Source organism: Marmota monax, unplaced genomic scaffold (assembly GCF_021218885.2).
Source record: "Marmota monax isolate L192 unplaced genomic scaffold, Marmota_monax_Labrador192_F-V1.1 WCK01_AAM20220418_F8-fsc00006, whole genome shotgun sequence".
In the NCBI taxonomy this organism is placed as follows: domain Eukaryota; kingdom Metazoa; phylum Chordata; class Mammalia; order Rodentia; family Sciuridae; genus Marmota; species Marmota monax.
The window spans coordinates 4,529,772-4,541,956 of record NW_026693712.1 but is presented as its reverse complement, the minus strand read 5'-3'; the positions used below and the strand labels follow the sequence as shown (position 1 = coordinate 4,541,956).

The 12,185-nt window shown below is 35.5% G+C and overlaps 1 protein-coding gene across 1 annotated transcript in view; it reads right to left on the bottom strand.

Moving 5' to 3' along the window:
- Lmnb1 (lamin B1) overlaps positions 1 to 12,185 on the bottom strand; it is a 52,210-nt gene that overhangs the window by 13,354 nt on the left and 26,671 nt on the right. The window contains exons 3-6 of the mRNA XM_046460158.2: positions 11,903 to 12,028; positions 9,873 to 10,043; positions 8,214 to 8,339; positions 743 to 963 (exon numbers count right to left, since the gene is read on the bottom strand). Of these exons, the coding sequence (XP_046316114.1) occupies positions 743 to 963; positions 8,214 to 8,339; positions 9,873 to 10,043; positions 11,903 to 12,028 (644 nt within the window). The remainder of the gene's footprint in view (positions 1 to 742; positions 964 to 8,213; positions 8,340 to 9,872; positions 10,044 to 11,902; positions 12,029 to 12,185) is intronic.

Below are 12,185 nucleotides of genomic sequence, written 5' to 3'. Positions count from 1 at the left end.
ACAATTAATATCCTGTACATTGATTTCTAAAGTAAAATATTACTGACAATCTGTTAGACAAAGCTTATATAAACATCTTAACTAAGATAACATTTATTTATGCTAGGATGCCCAGTTTTGTTTAAAAAGTAATAATTTCAATGTTTTTGCTCAGAAAAAAAGTAATGTAACCATAATGCAAGAATCGTGGAAAACATGGGCCTGGAAAAGTCATCCCATCTAACCCCCACCAATGTTATATAAAATGTATGTCTTTTTCTTTTCATACCTGTATTCTTTTGTAGTCATAAAAATGTATAGAACATCGAATTGACTGGTTTTTTTAACCTATATTGGCCACTTTCTTTTAAACTCTTTTCTGAGAATAGGTACCAGAAGGATTTACACACAAAACTAGATCTAAAATACAAGTACAAGCTTTCTTTTAGCATACATGACATTCTACAACATATTAAGTTACCAAAACATTTAAAATCACAAAGGATATAGTCTATTCTGACACTGTCCAACATTTAAAGTAACAATAATAATAATAAACCAAGACTGCTTAATCAGCATGTTCTATTGCCAAAGCAAAAATATGATTTATTACTACCTTTTATATCTAGGTGTTAAAAAAGAAAGAAAAAAGTTATGTTGCCTTAATTTTTTTTTTTTTTAATCCTCATTTTACTTTTCCTTAAATAAAAAGAATGGGAACAGAAAACAGACTATAAGGCAGGGTGAACTTTGAATTCCTTACCGCTCTTCTTCGCCTTCTAGGAGTTTCCTGTAAGCACTGATTTCCATGTCCAAGGCTAGCTTAACATCAAGAAGTTGCTCATAATCATTCAGCTGTTGCTGCATCTGATCCCTTATTTCCGCCATCTCTCTCTCTTTGTCAGACAGCATGCGACGAGAGTTGTCTCTTTCTTTAGCAAGCAAGTCCTCCAACTCTTGAATCCTTTCCAAACATGCTCTAGACTTCAGATTCAAAGGAACACATTTACTTTCTAGGAACATTCCAACATTAGCACAAGGCAGCTATTTTAAACATTTCCTGGACTTGGAAAACAAACGGCCCCATGTAATCTCTAATTCCTTAGAATTTAAGATATTTTGATTTTTAGAAATTAAAAACCAGTTTCTAAAATGTAAAACAAATCTCAAGAGAGTTTGGCTAACTAACAAAACAGAAACAGTCCCCAAATGAAAGTTTGTAAATATATATACAATTTCTCTGTATTTGATCAAACAAAAATATAACCTATAATTTTGGTAAAATCTCAAGTCTGACTTAGGGAAGGCCCTTTTTCAAAAGTATAAATTCTTTAAAGAACTAAAAAGAAAAATTCACTCACAAAATAAAGCTCAAGATGGGTGAAAGTATGTTTTGGATAATTGCTGAGAAATATTTAGAAACCAAAGACATAGAAGGCACTATACATTTTCTCCTTAGAATTGCTATGGTATCTCATGCTGCATTACTGGTGAGACGGCAAATTGGTGCAACCACTTTGGAAAGCAGTGTAGAGATTCCTCAGAAAACTTGGAATGAAACCACCATTTGACCCAGCTATCCCACTCCTTGGTTTATACCCAAAGGACTTAAAAATCAGCATACTATAGTGACATAACCACATCAAAGTTTACAGCAGCTGAATTCACAATAGCTCAACTGTGGAACCAACATCAATAGATGAATGGATACAGAAACTGTGATACCATGTATACACACACACACACACCCTGCCCCCACAAACACACCCACACATACAATGGAATATTACTCAGCATTAAAAGAGAATAAAATTGTGGCATTTTCAGGTAAATGGATGGAGATAGAAAATATTTTGCTAAATGAAGTAAGCCAATCCCAAAAAACTAAAGGCCAAATGTTTTTTCTGTTTAGTGGATGCTGATCTATGATGGGGGTGGGGGTGGGAAAAATGGAAGATCTTGGGATTGGGCAAAGGGGAGGATGGGGAGGGGAGGGGTTATGAGGGTAGGAAAGATGGTGGAATGAGATGGATATCATTACCCTAGGTACACGTATGATTGCATGAATGGTGCACGTCATTTTGTATGATGAATTGAAAATGCATTCTGTTGTCGTGTACAACGACGTAGAACAAATAAAAAATAAATAAATATAACAAAAAAATTTCTATGATATCTCATGCTTAATTAGCACACAGAGAACACGATAGTGGGTAATTTGTAAAATATTATTGTAAATATAGAAAATTTATATTTGGTACAAAAACGAAAAAAAATCACATATCCTATACCAGGAAGTTCATCTTATAAACCTGTAACTCAACTGGGTAATTATTCTCCTGCACTTCTCCATGACAGAATTCATCTCAGTGGCTTCAAAAACTGACAAGGGTAATCAACTTGATGTGATGCTCAGATCTCAGAATCACAAGTGGCTGCATCAGCAGGAAAGAAAGGGCACCTACTGTGCAAAAATTAAATCTGGAAAGCTAGAGACAAAGGGACCCACACACTGTAATAAATACTGCACTCCTGGTGGTAAATTCATTCCTTACAAGGGTATAGATGAAAAATTTGAACAGTTTTACACAGTGGAACTCAACAAATAAGCAAATAGATGGCAGAAACCAGGTTTCTCACTCTGAGAGAAAAGTTACAAATAAGCAAAAGAAAAATTCAAAACTGAACCCTGTGGTAATAGATTCAAGACATACATCTTAGCTTAATAAAAATAAATGTTTCACTTAATAAAAATACATATATTACACAGAAAAACAATTACAGATATATATGAATACATGGGTTAGCATACATAGATGCATTCCTTAGTCCTGTCTATGAGAGGACACAGAAACAGTGACACCCCAGTATACACTCAGCCCAGATCTTAATGTCAAATACCTTTCCCAATAAAAAGAACCATGGCTCTTTGGAGAAACAAATAACTAACTCTACGGCTGAAGCAGAGAAAATACACAGTGATCCTTAGAACATTTTATAGTGCCAAACAGTAAGAAGTATTCAAAGAGAATAGTACACAATAGTTAACCTGACAGTATTTCCATATGTGGAACAATCTAAACCAATGAAATAATGTACTATTAAATTAAAACCCAAAATATAAAATAAATGCCCATTAAGTCTATACCGATAAAAGCAAACATAAATAAATGAGGAAGATAAATAAGAGTTTCACCAGGATGTACAGCTGAATTCCTGCCCTTCACCCTTGAGGGTGAGCTGGACTTAGTGACTTGCTTCCCAAGAAGAGTATGAAATGTGAATAATACTCTTTTTACAATGGAAAAACCTGGCAAATGCTACTGTAACCATATATTACCAGTGATTATCATCACATCGTCCCTGATATGATGTGACCAGACCGACACTTAAAACCCATAACATGGTTCTAATCATGTGAAAAGCACCAGACAAACCCAGACTGGATAAGAGTCTATAGGACAACTGATCAGTCCTCCTCAAGACTCAAGGTCATGAAAAACAAGAAAAGCCATTATCAAAACCAAGGGAGACTAGGGAGGCATGAAGTACCCTGGAACACAAAGAGGATAATAATAGAAAAACTGGTGAAATTCAAATAGTCTGGAGTCTAGTCAGTATTGACACACTACTCTCGGTTTCTTAGCTTTAACATTTCATGGTAACATAAGATGCTAACAATGGGAGAAACCAGATGAGGGATATACAAGAACTATCTGTACTATGAATCTAACTTTTCTGTAGATCTAAAATTAGGCCAAAATAACAAAACTATTTGAAAAAATAATTGATCAATAAATTAATAAAATTCCGAGTAGCATCTGATATTCTATATTAGAAACAGGAATTCCTTTAAGATTGATACTATACATATAAAGTACCAATTAAAAATAAATTGATACTGAGTTCATAAAATCACCTTTTTCTTTTTGGTTTCAAATGTTTACAATTTTAATAAAATAAAAAGTTGACATTTTCCCATAAAAGGAAAAAAAATAAAAATAAATAGATAAAGCCAGGCATGGCAGCACATACCTATAATCCCAGCAACTTAGGAGGCTGAGGAAGGAGGATAGCAAATTCAAGACCAGCCTCAGCAACTTAAGGAGGTCCTAAGCAACTGAGCAAGACCCTGTCTCAAAAAATAAATGGTGCTGGGGATCTGGCCCAGTAGTAAAGCACCCCTGAGTTTAATCCCTGGTACTAAACAAAAAATACATATGTACGTACGTTCGTCCATACATACATAAATACATAAATGGAAAACCAGTAGCATAGAGGAAAGGGAATGGAGGAGGGAGAAGGGCAGGGAAAGAGGAGGCACCAGGAACTGAAATGGAGAAATTAAACTTCATGCATGTATGATTATGTTGAAATGAATCCAACTACGATGTATAACTATAATGCACCAATAAAAGCAAAAAAAGATTGATACTATACATTATAAAGAGTCCTTATGCCTTAGAGAACTTGCATTTAACTGCATATGCAAAAACCATGCTACATAATGAGAAATCCATTCCTCCTCCCATGGTCTTATATTCAATCTCTTCACTTTACTTCACTCTTTTGGGAGACAGAGGACAGAATGGGCCACAAGGTAAAATCCAAGGATAGCTGGCTAGAAACAAACTATTCAAGATTCAGAGGTAATGTGAGCCCAGATTTGCAAACCCCCAAACGTCACTATACTTGACTACCTTTGACCTTAAGAGGTAAAAATCAGGAATAGGGGAACAGCTTAGTGGCATAGCGCTTGCCTAGCATGTGTGAGGTACTAGATTTGGTCCTCAGCACTGCATAAAAATAAACAAAATAAAGACATGCTGTCCATACACAATTACCAAAAAAAAATATTTTTTAAAATTATGAAAAAAAGAGGTAAAAATCAAAATCTAGGTGTAACAAAGTTTAAAGTTACTCTGAATTTTTTGTATTTTAAATAGAAATAGTTAAGTTCTACACTGAATACTACACTTATTGTGTAATATACATATACACTTTGTGTAAAGGAAATATAAGGAAGAGTATGAGTAATTAGACCCTGATGCTTTCCCAATCAGCCATGTATACTACCTGTGAGACCTTGGCAAGCTCTCACTAAATCACTAGAGCTCACTAAATCAATTTCCACATTCATAAAATGAAGGGATCAAACTAGAATCTCTAAGATCTTCTTTCTTAACAATAAAATTTTATGACTGACTTCTAGTGATCTTAGATTTTGAAAAAATAATGTATAACATAATTATTCTGGTTTATATTGGTCTAGCTGCAATAAAAGTCTGCAGAACATGGGTATCAGAAAAACAAATAACAGAGGTCTTTGAAATGACATCGTAGACTCTTCTGCAAGGCAAGCATACTCTGAATAACCAATTAATTTCACTGAAATCTGAAATCTAGAAATACTACAAATACTACAATACTACAATGTATAAAATTCCTAATTCTAAAACATAAGTGCTACCATCTACATATCTTATAAAACCAATATTTTAAGGGCTATCTCATTTTTTAAGTAAAATTCAAGAAGTACTTTACTAACATGAGTCATATAACTAACCAAAAGGAAACTCTATGGCCCAACAGACAGCATGATGAAACTGTAATGACTCAACAACAAAAACAATTAAGATAAACAATGAGAAAATATTAAGAGATCACTTTTTCTTTTGGATGATTTTTTTCCTAAATATAAACTTTCCAAATAATGAAACATTCATCAAAATATGTTCTTTATCATAAAATCTACAACCCATAATAAAAGAGAAAAAAAGACTCAAGAAACTTTTTATTTGAGGTGGGTGCCATGGAACATGCCATGGAACATTGCTGTAATTTCAGCAACTCTGAAGGCTGCTGCAGGAGAATCGTAAATTCGAAGCCAGGCTCAGCAACTTAGGGAGACCCTGTCTCAAAATAAAAAGGGCTGGGCTGGGGGTGTGGCTTCTCTATTTGCTATTGAGTTAGCTCCTAGAAACTGCCAGGCAGTTGCCCTGACATTATTTAACAAAAAAAACTTGTAAGGATGGGAACACAATTAGCAGGCAAACAGGCAAAAGACCCTGAGCCTGGGTCTGAAACTGGCTACCAAGTTTCAGACATGGCTACTGCTATTTAACCACAGACAAGTCTTAGTCTCTTCATCTATACAATGAATATCCACCTCAAGAAGAAACTGATTATATTTTGCCAAATAGCATCAAGTGGATTAAGCAGTAGCCAAACCGACCAACAAGCAAGGAAGCAAAAAAATAAGGAAAAGTAAAACAGAGGAAAAGACAATACCTAGAACTTAATTAATTATATGGAAAAAAAGCAGTATCAACTCAGCCCAAGAATGTTTACATCACCCTGCCTCGCACGTTAAAACCTTAAACTCCAAAGCAGTGGTATTAAGAATAAAGCCTATGGGGTGATTATATCATGAGAAGAGAGCCCTCCTGATTAGGAAGGGTGGCCCTCACAAAATGTGCCCAAAGGGGCTCATTTGAGGATATACAGAGAAGGCAGCACCATTAGAATCAGCAAACAGCCCCCAAACAGATATCTACTGTGCAGTGACTTGAACTTCCTAGACTTCTAAACTGTAAAAAAAAAAAAAAAAAAAAAAAAAAAACCCACGAATTTCTGCTATTTATAAGCCAGCTACGAAGCCCATGATATTTTGTTGTAGCAATACGAAAGAATAAGTCAGATTATGGAAAATAAATTGTTAAGTTCTTTAAAGAAAATCTAAGCAAGGTATAAAGGGAAAACTGGGACTCCAAGAAAAAACCTACATTAGCCTACAGCCTTTAAATATGTCACTTAAGTTACCCAGGTCTGTGGTTGAACCAAAATGAACTATAAGGTCCTTCTAGCTCCAATGTTAAATGAAAACCCTTAAATACTACCAGGAGAATACAGTTCTAAATTAATTCAAAATTTTATATTATGTAATAAAGTATCTCTGACAATATAAACTAATGTTAACTTTTTACATCACCTAATTTATGTAACTCATCTTCTGTTTTCTGAATTCACACAATAAATGTGCTCAGTTTTATAATCAGAAGATTTATACTAAAAATAAAATGACGAAAAAAGAAAAGTTCAATCAAGTTTATTCCTATGTAAAAAATTCAAAATAAGCTAGGCATTGTGGTGCATGCCGGTAATCCCAGCAGCTCAGGAGGCTAAGGCAGGAGGATAATGAGTTCAAAGCCAGCCTTAGCAAAAAGCGAGGCGCTAAGCAACTCAGGGAGACCCTGTCTCTAAATAAAAAATACAAAACAGGGCTAGGGATGTGGCTCAGTGATCACGTGTCCCTGAGTTCAATCCCCAGTACCAAAAAAAGAAAAATCAGAACAAGATGTCCTCCCTTAAGAAAAATGGAAGTAGAAGTTACTTCCCAAGTGATTAAAGTGAGCAACAAATCACCAAATCATGCTGTATATTTACACAGCTGTCTATGTCCTCTGGATCCATATTGACTTTACCCTATCCTGAAGTGACTTAAAGCCATGTCCATACCTGCTAAAACTGTACCTGAAGCACATCACCATGGACTGGAAGGCAGCGAGTCAAAGTAGCAATGGAGTCATGTTATTAGTGTGTACCAATGAATGAATGAATGAAGCCACCAAATTTTTAAACAATACAGATATATTTTTTTAATATTTTATTTACATTTTAGTTTTCAGCAGAAACAACATCTTTGTTTGTATGTGGTGCTGAGGATCAAACCCAGGCCGCACCCATGCCAGGCGAGCACGCTACCACTTGAGCCACATCCCCAGCCCCACCAATACAGATATTAATGCTACTTCCCATGATCCTAATTAAGTATTTTAAGCACAAGTAGAGTGTCTAGAAACACAAAGCATTCACTATCCACTTTTGCATGGTTTGCTTCATTGTGGTTTCTCATCATGACCAAAAAAAGAGGGAAATGTGCCAAGAATAGCACCCTGTAAAGATGAAGCTATTGAACACAGCAGAAAACCCAAGTCCTAGGTCCTAGGTCCAGTGAAGAAACTAGCAATTTCCTTAGCTTCATGTAATATGTTAACTTGGAATAGTAGCATCTGCCTTAGCGGATGCTTATGCAAAGCAAAACAAAAAAATCTAGAAAATTATGAAAACCTGAGTGCAAAATAGCACCATCATGTGTGACAAACAGAGAGAAGGCAGGCAAAGCAGGTAGACCACTGTTGTAGAGGTGGTCTTACACAGAGGAAGATACTTACCTCTTTCTGTAGATTAGAAAGCTGAGATGAAAGGCTTTCAATTCTCATTCGACTTTCCATCAGTTCTTCCCTGGCACTGTTGACAGTAGAAGTATTCATCTCTGAGGACAGTCTGGCATTCTCAAGCTAAAAGACACAGCAAGTCACAGTCAGTCTTAAGAAGTAAATTAAAACTAACAAATGAGGAAGCATAATTCACCTAAAGACATTTTAAACCTAAGTCCTGCTGGTAACTGGCTGATGAAACACAGGAAAAGCATCATGAAGTTTGCTGACGTGGTTTGAATTACCTTAAGTCTGTCTGACTTTTGAATTCACTTCCTAAAATATGAGTTTTATTTAACAATATTAATGTATCTGGTCGCCCCCCAAAGTTCAGTACTTCAATATTTCATCCACTAAACCTTTAATGACAAGGATAACACTGCTAATAAAGAAAGTGGGTAGTAGCAAGGGTGATGATGTTTGTAAGAAAATATCACATATCCCTAAGCCACCAAATCCAATACAGAATAGATTATTTCACACCAGATAGAAATGCTTCCTTCAGAAGCAAAGACAGTCCCTCAGGTAAATACCCCATTCCTCCAAATGCCCATAACATTCTACCATGTATGCATGTGTGTGTCTCAGGAACATGTTTCTACATCTCCTCACTGGCTCCCTTTAAGACACAGTGTGTGATTGATTGATCCTTAATTTAGCTCCTTTTCTGTCTAGCACAGTGCCCAGCATTCAGTAACTGTTGGACAATTTTATTCTCTTTCATGAGCCAAATGCTACTTCATAAAATGACTAAAACCCAATATGAACAGTTGGTAGGTCATGCAATGGAAATTACTTTCAAAGACTCTATCTCTCTAATTTTCTAAGTTTGCCCCTAATAATTATTTTTAATTAAATCTTTTTTCTTTTCTTTTGGTGCTGGGAGGTTGAACCAGGGCCTTGTGTATTTGAGGCACACTCTATCAACTGAGCTATATCCCCAGTAATACATGAGGTAAAATCATTTACCAGCAAAGCCTGATTGTTATTTTTTTTTTTATTTTTGGCTAATAGAAGTACAATATTTCTATAATACCTTTTATATAAATAATAATGACAGAGGAAGAAATATCAGAGACTATTTGGCCTTGTACAAAAAAAGGCCAAAGTATAGTGGTCACAGTCTATGTATAATAATGGTATGGAAATCAGAAGCAGAAGACGTCCAACATTCATTTACTACTAAATGGATGTTAGGGCAGCATGATCAGTACTTTGTTGTTGGAAGAAAATTATTTCAGGGCTGGGTTTGTGGTTCAGAAGTAGAGGGCTTGCTCGCCTAGCATGTGTGAGACACTGGGTTCAATCCTCAGCCACAACATAAAAATAAAGATTGAAAAAAAAATTATTTCAGACACTTGCATTCAACTACTACAACAGGAAATGAGTGATAAATGGGACAAAAATAAAATTAAAACAATCCTACCTTTTTCTAAAAATTTCTAGTAATAATAGGTTATAGAAAACCACAGTTTAAAAAAATACCCATTTTTTATTGATGGAGACTAAGTGAATCATTTAAGAAAAACAGAACAAAGCAAACAACAGTCACTTTAGGGTGACTGTCAAGTACTGACTTTGGATTTTAAAACAAACTCTCTGAAGAATGCTCACTTTGGCATGGTAGGTCTGCTCAAGCTCTTCCTTATATAGCCTCACTTGGGCATCATGTTGCTCTCTCATCTCATGAAGGGCTTGAGCCAGCTTGTATTCATACTCGATCTGACGTCCAGAATCCACCTCTACCAAGCGTGTTTCGTGCTTTCTTCTTGTCTCATTAATTTCCTGAGGGTAGAAAAAAAAATGACAAAAATCAAATAAATCATTTACCATGGCTGCAATGGTACAATCTGAGGGATATTAGAGCCATGTGAAGTTTTACACACCAACTTCCTCAAGTCTGTCCTGGAACAGGCATGTGGATGTACTTTGCTGCCTTAGTTTTCAGGTGAGAGATTTTTGAGATGGAATTAATAACAGATATGGTAGTACATCAAGCTGTAGGAACTGTTTATGTCTTCACAGGAACAAAACATTCTCTAAAAGCATGAAATGACCTCCTGAATGATTTTTAAAGTTTTTTAAAGTGCCATGTAATCATGGATGACTAGACAGTATACTATATTAAACACTGAACAGTAATTGTTTTTCTAAATTGAAAGAAAAATACTTCAGACACTTGAGTTTATTACTACAACATGAAATGAGTGATAAAGGACAAAAAAGGAGAACCTTTTACCCCTAATAAAATTGAAACAATCCTACTTTTTTCTAAAAATTTCTAGTAATAATAGGTTATAGAAAACCATATTTTACAAAATATCCATTTTCTATATTGATGGAGACTAAGCAAATCATTTAAGAAAAACAGAATTGGGCTGGGGATGTGGCTCAAACGGTAGCGTGCTCGCCTGGCATGCGTGCGGCCCGGGTTCAATCCTCAGCACCACATACAAACAAAGATGTTGTGTCTGCCGAAAACTAAAAAATAATTTTTTTTTTTTTTTTTAGAGACAGAGAGAGAGAGAGAATTTTTTCAATATTTATTTTTAGTTTTCGGCGGACACAACATCTTTGTTCTTGTATGTGGTGCTGAGGATCGAACCCAGGCCGCACGCATGCCAGGCGAGCACGCTACCGCTTCAGCCACATCCCCAGCCCATGAATTCCTATTTTTAAGTCTTTGATAGTTACTATTTTCAAAATGACACTACTAATCCCAACCTTTTTCAATTTTTAGGAAATATACATTCCCTTTCTTCAATTTTACTACTTCCTCTATTTGGCATATGTTGCATCTACCCACCCTTGACACAGAAGCTAAGGATTATAAATGCTATTTAAAAATTCTCATATGTACCTATAATTGCTGTGAGTAGCTAGACTTCAAGATGGGTCCCCATGATTGCTGCCTCCTGGTATTCACATCCTAATGTAATCCCCTTCCTCACAATTAATCAGTGTGAAAATGGTACATTTGTCACTGTTGCAAGTAGGTTACAGAAATAATGAAGCTTCTCTCTTGGTCTCATGCTACTCTCCCTCTCATGGCTCATTCTTGGGGAAAGGCATAATCATGAGTAGCCCTATAGAGACCAAGTGGCAAGGAACTGATACCTCCTGCCTAGGAAGCAGTTTCTCCAGCCCAGGTTGAAAGCTTGACTGCACCTCAGGAGACCCTGCAACAGAACCACCACTTAAGCCCATGGTTTTAGATTGTTAAATTTTGGAGTACTCTATTTAAGCAGCAAGAGATAACTAATGCAAATGTTTAACATGTTGACAGTAATTAGCAGCTGTGACCAAGCCTTTATAACTCAGATGAAGTGACAGCATATGTTTATCTTAACAGCTTATGCTCCTCAATACAGTATTTTGTTTTCTTTTTTTATTATAGAGGTACTAGGGATCCAACCCAGAACCTTCTGCACCCTAGCCAAGTGCTCCAAGCTATACGCCCAGCCCAGATGCAGTCTTTCTGGCATCAACAACTTGAACAGTTTGCCTGCAAAATTTCTCCTATTCCCAAATCTTATCCCTTCATCATTAGATTTCCCAGATTTCTTGTGGGAAATAAATCATATTTAAATAATTTGTACTTTTACATGTTTTTTTTTCTTAAAAGTAAAATTATATATAATTACCTCTTCATACATGTTTTTACGAAACTCCAAGTCCTCAGTAAGGCTCTGACATCGATTCTCCAAATCCACTTTAAGTAAAGTTTCATCTGCTAACTGTTTTTTGGCAGCAGATAAAGAGGCTTCCAACTATTACAAGGGGAAAAAAAATGTGATAAAATTACACAGCAATCATTTAGCAATGAATTTAATATATATGAATTGAATCAAATATTACAATTTCTATACATTTATAAAGGTATAATTACCATATTTTAACCTTTACCACAGAATTTTGGGTTCATTT